Source organism: Aythya marila (genome assembly GCF_965140915.1).
Source record: "Aythya marila genome assembly, chromosome: 1".
Taxonomy (NCBI): Eukaryota; Metazoa; Chordata; class Aves; order Anseriformes; family Anatidae; genus Aythya; species Aythya marila.
The window spans coordinates 110,725,255-110,739,009 of record NC_139042.1 but is presented as its reverse complement, the minus strand read 5'-3'; the positions used below and the strand labels follow the sequence as shown (position 1 = coordinate 110,739,009).

The window sequence follows — 13,755 nt, the reverse complement described above, 5'->3', positions numbered from 1 at the left end:
GAGCATAGGCACAGTGTCAGCCAAGGACAAGCACAGCTGACACGGAGCTACAGCTGAGTACCCTGCACTCCTGACTCCCCCTGTGTACCCCTCTACATCTCCTGCTACAGCTCCTCCTGGTCTGGGGAGGTTATCAGTCCTGGAGAAACATGGAGCTTGAGATCATGGCATGAATGTGCTCTGCCTCAGTACGGGAACAGGGACAGGATCCCCCAGAGGCTTCTTCAGCAGCACCTGAGGTATCACTAGGCTTCCTATCTCAGTGCTGGGCTTCTTGGGTGCCTTATATTGTATTTCAGGTCTCGGTGCAGTGCTGAGCAGCCCTGAGCTGCTTCTGGACGCATCCAGCTTGAGGGCAGGGCACACCGAGGCAAATTGCTGTGCTGTGTGGAAGCAGCTGGACGTCTGCTAGAAGCCAAATGCCTCTGAGGCTGTACAGCTGCAGGGCCCAATGCTGCGTTTTAGCGACCATGTCCAACGGGATTCAGGCTTGTTTTGTGTTGAACCAGTGCTGGCATACAGTGCTGTCCTGCGACTGTTTAGAAGAAAAACTAGGAAGCTATTCTCAGCTTGTTTGTTGGTTTAATGCATGGTGTCAAGCAAATAACTTAATCCCTCTGTTTCCATTTACTCCATGCGTATGAGGTTTGATAATCCTGAAAATAATGTGGTGGAAGTTATTGTTTATAGAGTGCTTTGAACCCTGTTCTAAAAACCATAGAAGTAGGAAGGGAAGAAGGAAAACAGTCTGGGATCTTAATCTTATTTTACTTCCATAGATTTGCCTCTAAATACGATTTTAAAGAATTGAATATGGACTCTTAGTTCAGACACATAAACAAATCTAGCGGTTGGAAAATGTGTTTTCTCTTTATCTGGCTGTGTTAGCCTCTCAGTGGGAGCAGTGATTGTATCATCATCTACTTCAGAATTTACAATTACGTTACCGGGTTTCCAGGCATGGATTTTCAGTCACGCTTTATACAAATCACATACTTCAGCAGTGCTACAGACCACCGTCGTTAGCTTCATTTCTGCAGAGGAGACTTCCTCACAGTGCTGAGTGTGTAGTGCCTGAATGGCATCTGCAAATTTAATGAAATCTTCAGCGTGGCCTGATGGGCTGGGGAGAAAGCCCAGCATGCAGAATGGCCCTGCTCTCATCGCTGGAGTAACCGAGCACCTTGAAGTAGTACATTAAGTGGTTCAACAACTATCCATCACATGTGGTTAATAAGAATTGCCATACTTTGTTCACCTTAGGAAGGAGATGAATCATACAAATTCTTTTCAATTTATCTTCCTAGAAGGGTTTCACAGGTTCTTGATCATTCTCATCTTCCTCTTTTGAACTCCCTCCAATTCTCTGTACAAAGCACACTTTGGATTCGTTTTTAAGTGATTTTTTTTTAATACCTGTGCAATACAACCTTTCCTTTGGTGATGCTCCTGGAGCTGCATATTAGATCTGTGTTTACTTAGACTTCTTGACCTGGATTGTTTTTATTTTTCAGCTACGTATTTGAGCTTCCTACACGTTTACTGATAGAGGAGCAATTTAATCAGTTCTAGCTGCTGAAAACCAACGCTATCACTGTGCTCGGATTGATGCAGTCAGGGTATAAGCATGTCATGCAACGTGGACAAGGAAATTAACATCAACATCTGCTGAGTAACAATTTTATTGAGCTCTCAATTAGGGCACTAGTAATTATTATTATTATTATTTTTAATCTACATCCTACAAGAGGCTGCTAGCTGAGGTTCCTGTGCAGAGAATTCAGGTTTAAAACCTCTCAATCAGAAAGCGAATCAGGGTGGCTCATGAACATATCCTGATATCTGGGGTAAAAAGCCTATCCCTCCTGCCCACAGTTCCCCTCTCACATTTAAATGTCTCCAGCATCCCCGAAATGAGAGCTGACGTATTTTCCCATGCACCCACTTCTCAGTTGATGAAGGAATCCCCAAACAACCCCAGAAGCGATCCCCTGCAGGAGATGCTGTGGGGTTTTCCCAGGCAGCAAAGGCTCTCTCTGTGCAAGGCTTTCTTGCAGTGCCTGCGGTGTGACCTCGGTTATCTCCCTACAGAGCCCGTGCTCGCTCTCTGTGCCTGGGCTCTGTGTGTGGGGAAATGTCCTGTGCTGGCTGAGAGGTCCGACCCCGGAGCAGGTGCCCAGGAGTACCTGCGAGTACCTCCACCCTTGGATGTGCCCTGGCTCAGCTGGGTGAGCTCCCTGGGCATCCTGGGCTGATGGACCCTGTTCAGAGAAGGGCTTGGACCTCTGCTGGTCCCTTCCAAGCTCCTTTATGCTCTGACTTTCACTCAGGTTTCCCTCTCCTTCACAAGCAGACAGGCTTGGCCTTGTACTGGCTGTGTTTTTACAAAGTACTAAGCAGCACTGCCACACTGATACAAACGGCCTTGTCTTTCTGTGCAGATGCTATAACAGTTCTTGGACTGACGGACCCCAGGCTCTGCTACATACTGGATGGATTCCTCTTCATTTACGCAGTCATCATGACGGCCTTTTTCGTGAAAGCTAAGGTCAGTCTAACCAAACAGTGACATATTTGGCTTTTGTGGTGTAAACGTATTGGGCTGAGCTGGAAAATGGAGGTGGAGAAAGAAACACATCTCTTATTCTAAGATGTTCTGATTTTTCCTTCTCTCTCTCTCAATCCCCTCCCCCCCCCCCCCCCCAACTCCTTTTCTGGTGCCAACCTGGGTAATTTGGGTGAGTTCTTTCTGAGGGTTCAGGAGTGGAGGGGAAGTGTACATACTATCTAAGAGTATTTGATGGCACAGTTATGGATGCAGAGATTCTGGATATGATAGCTGGGAAATGGTTGGTCAAGAGCAATGTGGCTTTGTCACTGGAAATGGGGCAGAGGACATACAGGAAACTCAGGATATATAAATGCCAAACTCGGGAAGTATTAAAATGTCTCAAGAAGTCAAGACATGTTTGATAGCATGAATGTTATGATGCAAATGATATAACCTCAAGGACCACAGGAGAGGAGCTGGGGGACGGGACGGACATGCCCGATGGGCTGTTCTCACCCAGTGACTGGTGTGGCTGAGACAGGGTGATGCTGGGCCATTTCTCAGGCCTGCAAAGCCAGCACTGACCTCAGAGGGAAGGATGTGTGGCGGAAATGGACAGAACTCATTGCTGGTGAAGGAGCAGCTCTTTTTGTTGCCAGTATAAATCCTGAGCATGGGTGAAAACACTGCTCTGGGACTGGAAGTCTTTCTGAGGCTGCTGGAGGGAAAAGTCACTCGGGCACACAGCATGTGCAGAGTGCCTGGCGGCAGGACCTCTGCACCTTGCCCGTGGTGATGTTCAGGAGTGGCTCAGCAAAGCTTCCACAGGACCAGGAGCGTGAACCTGGAGCAGTGAGCTGCTGCAGCAGCAGCGCTCACCCCCAGCTTATTCAGCCCCTCACTGCCCTGGTGAGTTCAGCTGTTTGCTGAGACGGTGCGTAGCGTTGAGCTGTAGCAAAGTGAGCTGTTGCAGGAGGGAAGGAAGCAGCACAAGGGAGGAAAGCCACATCTGTGGTTACGCTGGGGTCTCTCAGTCCAAAGCAGCAGAGGTGTTGTAGCTGAAATGCCATCGTCATACAGCACCGCAAGGGCAGTGGGGCATTTTCCGGGGAGGGCCCTCTCTTGACCCAAACCCAGAACTTCTTACAAATCTTCCAAGCTGTGGAATCTGTCACCTCGCTTCCTAGCCCAACGAGTCATTTGTTGTGGCCTCTGCCAAGGGTACAACCTTGTTACGGGTTTTTATTTATTGACTGCATGGCCAATGTGTATTAATTGTTAGACTGTTACAAGGAACATGGGTTAGATGCTTGGTACGTTACTGGTCCTGCCAAGGGTTCAGTGAAAAGAGCGGCACTTTCACTGGAAAAGGTGTGGAGTAGGTAAACCGTAATTGCTACAAATTTTAATTATTAAAAAAAAAAAAAAAAAAAAAAGTATTTCAATAAGACTTCACATCACTTCACTGTGCCCGTCAGAATCCTGGGCTAAGTCTGCAGAGCTGTGAGTTGCTGTGACCTGCAAGTAAAACAGCCTGGCCTATGGGAACAGCCTGGCATGCTGAGAGGAGTGTCAGTGCAGCAGTGACCTGTATTGCCCGTAGCCCCATCAGTGCTCTGGGCTGGCTGTGTATGGGATGCCCAATTTCTGATGACAGTAATTTGTTAGGAGAGGAGGAACAAGGAAAGGTTGGACGTGGTACTTAGGGACATGGTTTAGTGGGTGACAGTAGTAGTAGGGTGATGGTTGGACCAGATGATCTTGGAGGTCTTTTCTAGCCTTAATGATTCTGTGATCCTGTGAACAAAAAGACTGAATGGAGCCCCTGTCTCTGCTCATGGTATGGTCTCTCTTCCAGCTTACCCAGGCCCAGGAAGCACAGCAGCTGCCCGGCCAGGATGATGTGTACAATGTAAGTAATGACTTTTGTGTGTTTGTTTCCAAATCATTCTTTCCAGACAGACCTTTTGGGGCACTTACATGTGGTGAATTGCCTATGGACCAGAAAAACAGTGGGTCAACTAGCTAATGAAAGCACCAAGCATGCAGCATAGCAGCTGTGAGGAGCAAAAATAAAACCAGACAAGGGTGTAGCTCCTCTGGTTACTTGTCTGGCCGGATGCTAGTTGTATGGGTTGTAGGTTCCTGATTGATCCACCAACCTGGAGGTATACGAGGACCCCAGACAGTGGGGTATGTAACGCTCACAGGAGCTGTGTGTGCAGAATGTTACGTATGATGTGCACACTCTGGTCTTCACACTTGTGGGTGGTTGTGGCTCTCTGATCACCCTTACCAAGGAACATGCCTTAGCAGCAGCTGGCATTGCCACCACCACTGTTTCTGGTGCTATTTGACAAGGGTTGGGGAGAAGGCAGATGCTCAGGACAGCTGCATTGCAGGCCTGGGCAACTGCAGCTCTTGTATCACCAGAAGCACGGAGGCTGAGTCACCAGGGCCCTGCTGCCTCTGTCCCCGAGCTTTCCTGATGCCCCACAGCACAAGAGCTGCTGTGTAAGGCTGAAATGGAGGCACACCCCATCTGCCATGCCCAGAACATAGCCAGCAGCAGATGGCTGTCCCTGCAGGAACAGAGGATGGAGACAACATCCAGGCTCTCCTTCTAGCTAAACAGCTTGCTCATAGTAGCATTAAATGCTGGCTATGTGCCTGGTTGTCTTGATTTTGTTTTCTTCTCTCACGCTCTTGACCATAGCCACATCCTGTGATGAGTGCCACTGTTTAACTCTGTAATGTATGAAAATTAATGTTCTGTTTTCAGTTTAAAGTGTCACCTTTCCAATAGCACTGAATACTGGTATACACTGTCTGTGTACGGAAGAAATGTGCTATTCTGACCTAAAATCTCACCTTTGGCTTTTTGCAATAAGTAATTGAACTCTTGTGTCTTCAGTTACCAGTGGGAGAGAAAGCATGGCAGTCAGTCTGTCTCATTCCCATTTTCAGCTCTGTTCTGCTTAGGAAAGGTTCTTGATGCAATGGCTTGCAGTTTTGTACTGCACAGACCTCTCTTAGAGGCTTCCATAGCTTCATTGCAGACAATTTTGTTGACAGAAGGGCAAAAATTGAGGGGTAAAACCAATTTCCAGCTCCGTTACAATACTCATGAAGTTGTACTTCAAGCTGGGCATACTTTCTTTTCTTGTGTTAAGTCATGATGTGTGCTTTTTTATGACCTTAATGTCCATCACTGCTTCTTGCTTTCTCGTTTCAGAAACTGTCTCGTGGGCACAGAGATGAATATGATGTTCTGGGAGCAAAGCGAGGTGCAGACCCTGAGATGGGCGGGAGACATGAGGTAACTTCCTTCCACACATGCCCCTTTTTTCTCTTCATCTGGTTCCTTTCTTCTTGTGTCTAACCGCCCTTTAGGCACGCCAGCATTCAGCACCCTTTGCAAAGCACCAGTGCCCTCCTTGAGAGGGACTGGCACAACCTGTGTAGTAACGCAAACAGCGTGACAGGGACAGAAGTAAAGCTTCCTCTCTCCCTTTGATCTGTGCCCCTGATGCCCCGATCACATTGCTGAGAGCCTGCAGCCACCCAGACTGGAAGTGACACCCAACCTGGGGCGGATGTGGGGCAGGCGAGGCGGGAGCCGGTGTTTCACGAGAGCGCTCTGCACGTGACGCCGCATGAGTGCCAGCAACGTTGAGCAGCTTCCAAAACAACTGCTGCTGCTGCAGAGCCCGACAGCTTCAAAGGAAGAGGGAGGGGAACCCTTCTGCATCGGCACAGAGGGCTTGCCTGCAGGTGGCAGCTGTATCAAACAGAGGAGCTAGGTTTTTACCAATTAGTAAAATCACTTTTCTGTAGAATACGTTGTCTTAACGGAGCCTTATGGGTGGAGGCAGGATGGGCTGTACTTGTCATTTGTTCACAGAGCTCTAGCCATGCCTTAGAGCAAATTCACAGGCACACATGAGCAACCTTCTTCCTTTCTCTTACAGCAGAGAAGAAAGAACCCCCAGGACACCCTCTACAGCGTGAGTAGAGACGGCTAAGGGGTGGGGGTGGCTGTAAAAAGGAGTGTCTAATTCACAGGAGACTTTTTTCCCCTGCTTTGTTTCAGCTTAGGTTCGAGCTTAACAGCTCCTTTCAAAGACATTCTATTTTCTTAAAATGCTTGAAATTTTCTGCCCCTTTCTCAATGGTAAGAAAAAAAAACATGGGCTGCCTGGGCAGATGTGGAAAAGAATTTGGTCAACATACCTGCTGACGCCTTTGTTTCCCATTAGTAGGGCTTAATTAACCAACCTTTGTCCCGTATGAATGATGATGCAGTATTTTATCTGTTTGTTCTCCACCCTCTCTGGCTGCTCTCTAACAAAGGGCAAATGCCAGTGCTGTTAAGAGTGGCTGCTTAGGAGCTTCTCAGTTTACTACCTTTAACTCTGGCTAAATGTGGTGGTCTCTGCTCCAAAGGATAGAAGTGTGGATGCCAATACTCATGTCTCACACGGGGTCTTTCTGGGTGTTGCTGAGTGCTTGCTGAGAAATGAGCTCGTTCCCAAGCCCGGCCTTCATCATTCCTGAATCAGGAGCTCTGATCACTGCTGGTCATAAGAGCTGGGCACTGCTTCCTTGGATGGATGAAGAACAAGCTCCTCTTTCTTAACCTTCACCCTGCTACGTTACAGACTCCCCTTTTCCCTAGGCCTGAGAGGCACGTTTGGTTTTGTCTCCTGAGCAAAAGATTTGCCTCCTGTTGCTAAAAGATTTTCTTTGGAGTGCTTTAGTGTAGCATGCGGCACTAATGTAGATAAATGACTTGTTCTAGTGCAGGGTTATATTCATTTAAAAGTCTTGAGATGCCGTGGTGTTGCTAAGCAGATTCGATCGTGCATGGCTTATACCTCAGTGCACATCAGTTGAGATCTGCCATTGTCCCTTCGCTGGAAAGGTGGAACTTCTGAAGTGGGGCTGGGACAAGGCAAGGCAGCCCCACAACTGCAGGAGTGGGGTGCAGGCAGCCAGGGGTTGGCTTGGCTTTTCCAGTACCACTGACTCTTTTTTCCTCTCTGCCTGCAGGCGCTGCAGAAGGACAAGATGGGCGAGGCATACAGTGAAATTGGAAAGAAAGGAGACGTGAGTACTCTTGTCCTTTTTGCTGAAAGCCTGTGATGAGGCATTTTCACTGCTGCTCCCTTGCGGACCGGGTAGGCCAGGCTGCTTGTAGCTGGTTGCACAAGGAAGCTCCGGTGTTACACAGCACCTACAGAAGAGCACAGCTATCTATTTCCTGTAGCAACCAGCGTGTTAGATGCAGCAGTAAATTAGATCTGTAACTACAGTTACAGCAGCCGTAAAATGAGGTAGAGGTCGGACAGTAAGGTTTGTGGCCCTCAGTGTTAGAAACATAGCCCATACACAAGCAGCAGCATTCCTGAGCAGACTGAATAATATCAAGGGGAAATGCTGCAACTTTTGACAGAAAAAAAAATCTAAATTAGCACAGCTATCCTCTAAAAGGAATGAGGGATATTTGAAGGAAATGCCAGATTTCAAGGGCTGCAAAGCTTGCAGCCCAACAGCCTGCATCAGTTGAGCACTTTCCTCTAGGACAACTCAGAGCTGGTGTTTCATGGTTTCTCCCTATGGGTTACTGAAAGTGGCCTACCTTACAACCACAAATCAGGATGTGCAGGCACCTTCTTGTTCATCTTCAGGCAAGGAACTGGGAGAACATTCCCCTCCCCCTACATCCTTTCCTGAACTTTTATAAAGGTACACGTCTAAAGGTAGCAACAAAGGCATAGTTCTAGTTAGTAGACAAAATGCTTGTGTTGAAAAGAAACTATCTTGGGATGCTGTTTATGGCAAAATGAAAAATTGCTGTGACCTATACAGGTTATATTTTGAGTCAAAGTGTCTTATATATAACCTTTCATTTCCTGCTGAAAAGTGAAAAAAGGGGATTTCACAGGAAAGTTTACTGTTGAAAAATGGAGAAGCAATGCTGACATTTAATCCCCCTCCTTATTATTCTAAATTAATATGATCTGAATGATATGAATATACATCATAATCCCTTATATAATAAAGAAATAAATATTTGAACATATATATTCAAATATAGAATTATATATATCATAATTTTATGATTCTATGAAATGTCCATCTGCCATATTCAAGCTCAGTTTGAGCTATGAGTTTATGAAGTCTCACTATGTTTTTATTTAGGAATGTTTCTATTACTTGCAAGGTGGGGAGGGGAACAAAAATCTTGCCAAGATTGCACTGTGTTGGTGCGATCTGCTTGTACCAGGTGCGATGGCCCCTGTACCTACTGTACTGAATCCACGGAGACTGGCCTCAGACTGACTTACCTGTGCTTGCAGTGATCTTCACTGTTCACAGAACATGCAACAGAGAATTTAAGTAAATTAATTTACTTAAATTAATTTAAGTAAACTTGATTTCACTGCCAGTCCAAGAGAGGGCAGTGTCACTCAGACACCAGCTGACATAACAGCAAAAAAATACAAACCCATTTGTTCCAGGTGTGCCCTCAGCTCATAGAACAACAGGTGTCTGGGGGAATGGTGCCAAATCTACATACCTACAGCAAATCAAAGGAACAGCAGCATTATAACAGGATGGCAGGAAAATATGACAAACCTCATTTTCCTTTTGTTTCTAGTCCTCACTAGTTTTACCTTCCATAGCCCTTGCAGCAAATTCTGGCAGGCAGCAGGTCTGGGCTGCCTCAGATTAGAAGGTGCTTGCCAGCAAGTTTTCCCTCCTGCGCAGAGGGTGACCTGGCCAAGCGCAGCTGCTGACCCCCAGTATAGCATGGGGACAGTCAGAGTTTACTTTTGCGTAATAGGAAAAGAAGCACCCATTAATCTCTGCTTGTTTTTTTTTTGTTTGTTTGTTTGTTTGTTTGTTTGTTTGTTTTTCCCCCCAAAGCATCAGAGGCGGCGAGGGAAAGGGAACGATGGTGTTTACCAGGTAGGCAACACATGCATCATCTATCTTCACAGCTTAATTGTAGCCTCCAGATACTTAAACTAACCACAGTGTTCACAATGATGAGGCAGAGCTTTTGAAGTGCCTTTCTGAGGATATTTACTTAGATTCAGAGCAAAGACCACACTATTGTGACTTTATCAAAATTGGCTGCATGTTCTAAATATGACTGGCAGGAAAACTCATTTAGGAATACTGTCAGGAACCATCTCCACAGTCCTGCAGCTTGGAGAATCACCTTGGACTATGGCAGGTGATGCATATGGTTTAGCCTCTGAATTGCTTTTTGCTTAAATAGAAACCTTCAGGTTGCCAAACAGCTGTTGGAACTCATGTGTCAGTGGTTCAGCCCATCTCACTACAGCGTGCAGAGCACAAACTGATCACCCCTTGGTGCACTGGGGGCGTTCAGTGTTGCCCACAAGTAACGGAAGGCGAGGAGCCCACCATGACACCTTGCTTGTGACACCATGCAAAATCGTTCCAAAATGCATTTCACATCCTGTAGAAGCCTGTATGTTGCCACTGACATCACATTACAAAAATAACTTTTTTTTTTTAAACAAAAAGTCCTGATGCAGCACATGCCAGGGAGGTTTCCTGTTAATGCAGAGTATTTGTAACTAGTGGTACTTTTCTTCAAAACCTGCTCTCCTGAGATAGTCACAGGTACTACTAAGGTAAGGAGCACTATCTTATTGATGTACTCAACAAATACTCATGATATTTCTGAGCAGAGCTAAATATTCATATCAGAGGTGGGAAGGGCAGCTAGAAGGTTTAAAAGCAATCACCATACCTCTTGCTATATCCTCAGTTTTGAGAGTCCCAGCTACCTTGGCTCTGGCAGCATTTTTGGGCTGCCCTGTTTTTGACTGCTCCACTCTTAGAGCAGCCAGCGCCATGGAGGCAGCAGGGATGCACACGCGGAACTCGCACGCTTTGTAGCTGACTTACCAGCAGCAGGAGCAGGCTGTCAGAAGATGGACTGCTGCATTGCAGGAAGCAGGGTACCGGGATGCGCTCCTCAGCGTTCACAGCCAGCTGAAGCCCTGTGGCCAACTTACCCAGAGTTGCAGCTGCCTTTCCAAATTATTATGGAGAAATCCTGAGAAAAACTTTCATGATTTGATGTCTGTTCATTTAGTTGGCAAAGTTCACTTTAGCATCAGTTAGCTAGCACTTAGTAGTCATGTAAAGATCTGCATAACATGTTAAAATAAGTTGCTGTAGTCAAACATTCATAACAGATACTTAAGATGCATCCTGCCTTTGGGTAAGTGATCGTTATTGACACCATAACAAGACAAAGGGAACACTCACGAGTAAAAAAACCTCTATGGGGGGAAGAAAACATCCAAACTATGCTACTGAGTGCCCCTGCCACCTCGTTCCTGACTAGGCAGTCATCTAGGGGGAACAAAACACTCACCTCACCTGTTTTTCTCTTTTTCAGGGGCTCAGTACAGCGACCAAGGACACCTATGACGCTCTCCAAATGCAGCCTTTGCCGCCCCGCTAAGCAGGAATCAGAGGAGATGGGCATGAGTGAGAGATGCCCACATGCTCTGGGGGAAGAGAGAAGTGAAGGCCTTTTTCCTCCAAAACCAGCACCATGTATTTTCCTAGTGCAGCAATCTACTTTGGTTGGTGCACAGAGGGAATATGTCTGGACTTGGTCCTTCTCCTTTCCCTCTTGAATCACGCAACTGCAAGCTTTAGCTATTAAAATGTACATATCTGTAAAGTTATTTCCAATAACAGTAGCTATGAGGCTGATTTTTGTAAGATTTGTGTTGTAGGACCCTACCATACCTAATGCAGCTCTTTCTGTAGCTCTTACCTTACAGGGCTATCAAGTCATGTAATTGCAGTTTCAATGCATTTAAAGACCCTTGTAAAGATAAGGGTGTAGTTATTTCCTGCAGTATTTATCTTAAGGGCATTTGACAACGGCCAGCTAAACTTTCTGCTTTAAATTTACCATTTAAAAACTGCTGCAGTGGCAGGACAAATTCGTTTATTTAACTGTGAAAAGAGATGCAGTGTTACTGTAGTGAAGGACAGAGGCTCAGTGCCAGCTCTTCAGTATGAAGAAAATCAGTGCTAAGCTTCCACAAAAAAATCAGGTTGTGGCATCACCACTCATGCAGCACCCGGAGGTAAACAAGAGCCAGGTACCCTGTAAGCGATTGCTCAGAAGGCAGAAGATACCCCTGCTACAGTGAAAAGAAGGAGCATGGACTCTGATTAAGAAAGCAATACTGGGAAAGCCAGGAAACCTCACCCCATAGAATCCCATCTGGCTGGAACATGCGTCTGCCTAATGCCTTCCCCTTCACACTTGCAACACCTACAAACATCTCTGCAGAAGTCTCCCCTTGTACGAATTTGTGCGCTGATGCTGATATCAGAAATAAACAAAACAAAACACATCATGTCTGGGCAACAGATTCTTTGTACAAAAGCCAATGTAAATGCAGTTTCAAAACCAGCTGAAATCATTGGATTACTTTTAAAAGATGAATGTATCATTCCAAAATGGTAACAATTCAATAACGTAATTAATTTTTGATTAACTAATAAAAGTTAGTGTCAAAGACCTGTGTGTGTGTGCATGCAGCAAACAGCTGCGGGAATGGTGCGAGCTCATTAGCTGACCCATTCAGGCTGCCTGCACCAAGCAGCAGCATAGGCTTCAGGCAGGCTGCTGGGGACAGTGTTCCAACAGGAGCATCTACATGCTCCTGGGAGGTGGTGGGAAGTGATGTTGGAAAAATGCTTTACGCCCAAGTATAAAAGCAACATTCACCTCTTGCTGCATCCTTAGTTTTGCCAGTGACTTACTTACAAGACTGTGCGATGAACGCCTGTAAGCAACTCAGCAAGGAGAAAAACAGCCCTGCAAAATAAAGGTTATTTTAACATAGGTCATCAGCCCAGACAGAGCAAGCAGAGCTGAAGTAAAACTGGGAGAACAGAAGCTGCCTGGGTGGGCACTGCCTAGGTGAGGTTACACGTCCACTTCTTACAAGACTAGGTTAGAAGCACAAAGTCCTGAAATTGCTGCAATATAAGTTACAAGACTATACCTAACTTCTTAAGCATTAAAACTATCTGCGGTTGGTGCTTGTATCTCTTGAATAATGTTTCAAAGACTGTAAATTAGCATGCACACAAAAAAAAAGTGAACATCACATACCTGGCAATGAACATGTCACAAAGAATTTCCAAGATTCCTTGCTGTTCTTTTTCTGCAGTGACAAGAAAAATCTAAGACAACTGAGCTGGTAAACTAGGTAAATTTGCTACTGCAAAGCACTCTCGTTATTGATGCAAGAACAATGAGTACTGAAAATGTCTTTTTCTTTCTTTTTAAATCATGTTACCATATTTACAAGATGTAGAAGCTGAGAGTTTCAACAGTCTTAAAATGCCAACCACTCATCATAAGGGAAGAAATTCTTAGGAAAAAAACAAAAACAAACCACCACCACCTTTATGCTCTCTTAAAGGGATCTTGATCTCAAAACACATCCAGCACTTGTTTTGGGGACACTCACCGCAGGTGTCAGCTGAGTCTTCTCTTTGCATTCAGGAAGCAACTGAAGCTGTTTTTCTTTTAGGAGAGAACTCGTAATAAATACAGAAGTAGAAAACAGCTTCAAGCAGAGTGTAAAAAACCTGGACTCACCTACATTTTGACAAGACGAAGTGCATGAAAGAACAACCTCCTGCCCCAGTTTGGTGCACTGGGGGGAAGGGGAACTAGCCTTCCCCTGACACATTTAAAAAACACGAACAAGTGCATACATGTTAAAACACTTGGAAAATGGTTTAATGATGTTTACAACAGAAATGAACTGTACAATTACAGTAAGTTTAATATATATAAAAAATTACAGCAGACAAATGCATCTACACAAAATCTACCTTTTCATTCTGATTTACTGTAATCTACACAATCTCTCAATGCCTACAGCTATCTGCAGGCAACCACTGGGAAAATAATAATAATAATAATAATAAAGGACATCTTTAAAGAGACAGCATTTCACCTTCCTCCTCACCCCTAGTGTGATCAGCAAGGTTTTGAAATGTGCGGGACTCTCACATTTCAGTCTCAAGAAAAGCTTGGGTTGCGTTTGGGGATGGGTGCTCCCACATGGCCCTCAATTTCAAGTGTTCTGCTGACCTGAAGGTACAAATGC

At 45.5% G+C, this 13,755-nt stretch overlaps 1 protein-coding gene across 6 annotated transcripts in view; it reads left to right on the top strand.

Annotated features, from left to right (window-relative positions):
* Positions 1–12,136, top strand: part of CD247 (CD247 molecule) — a 63,166-nt gene extending 51,030 nt beyond the window's left edge. For 4 of the 6 annotated variants that reach the window (XM_082766836.1, XM_082766839.1, XM_082766838.1 and 1 more), the window contains exons 3-9: positions 2,442–2,548; positions 4,410–4,463; positions 5,787–5,870; positions 6,523–6,558; positions 7,604–7,660; positions 9,485–9,526; positions 11,001–12,135. In XM_082766836.1, the coding sequence (XP_082622962.1) occupies positions 2,442–2,548; positions 4,410–4,463; positions 5,787–5,870; positions 6,523–6,558; positions 7,604–7,660; positions 9,485–9,526; positions 11,001–11,066 (446 nt within the window). In that variant the 3' untranslated portion in view covers positions 11,067–12,135. Of the gene's footprint in view, positions 1–2,441; positions 2,549–4,409; positions 4,464–5,786; positions 5,871–6,522; positions 6,559–7,603; positions 7,661–9,484; positions 9,527–11,000 lie in introns of all 6 variants that reach the window. The other 2 variants (XM_082766840.1, XM_082766841.1) reach the window with 1 other exon arrangement.
* Positions 12,137–13,755: the final 1,619 nt, after the last annotated feature.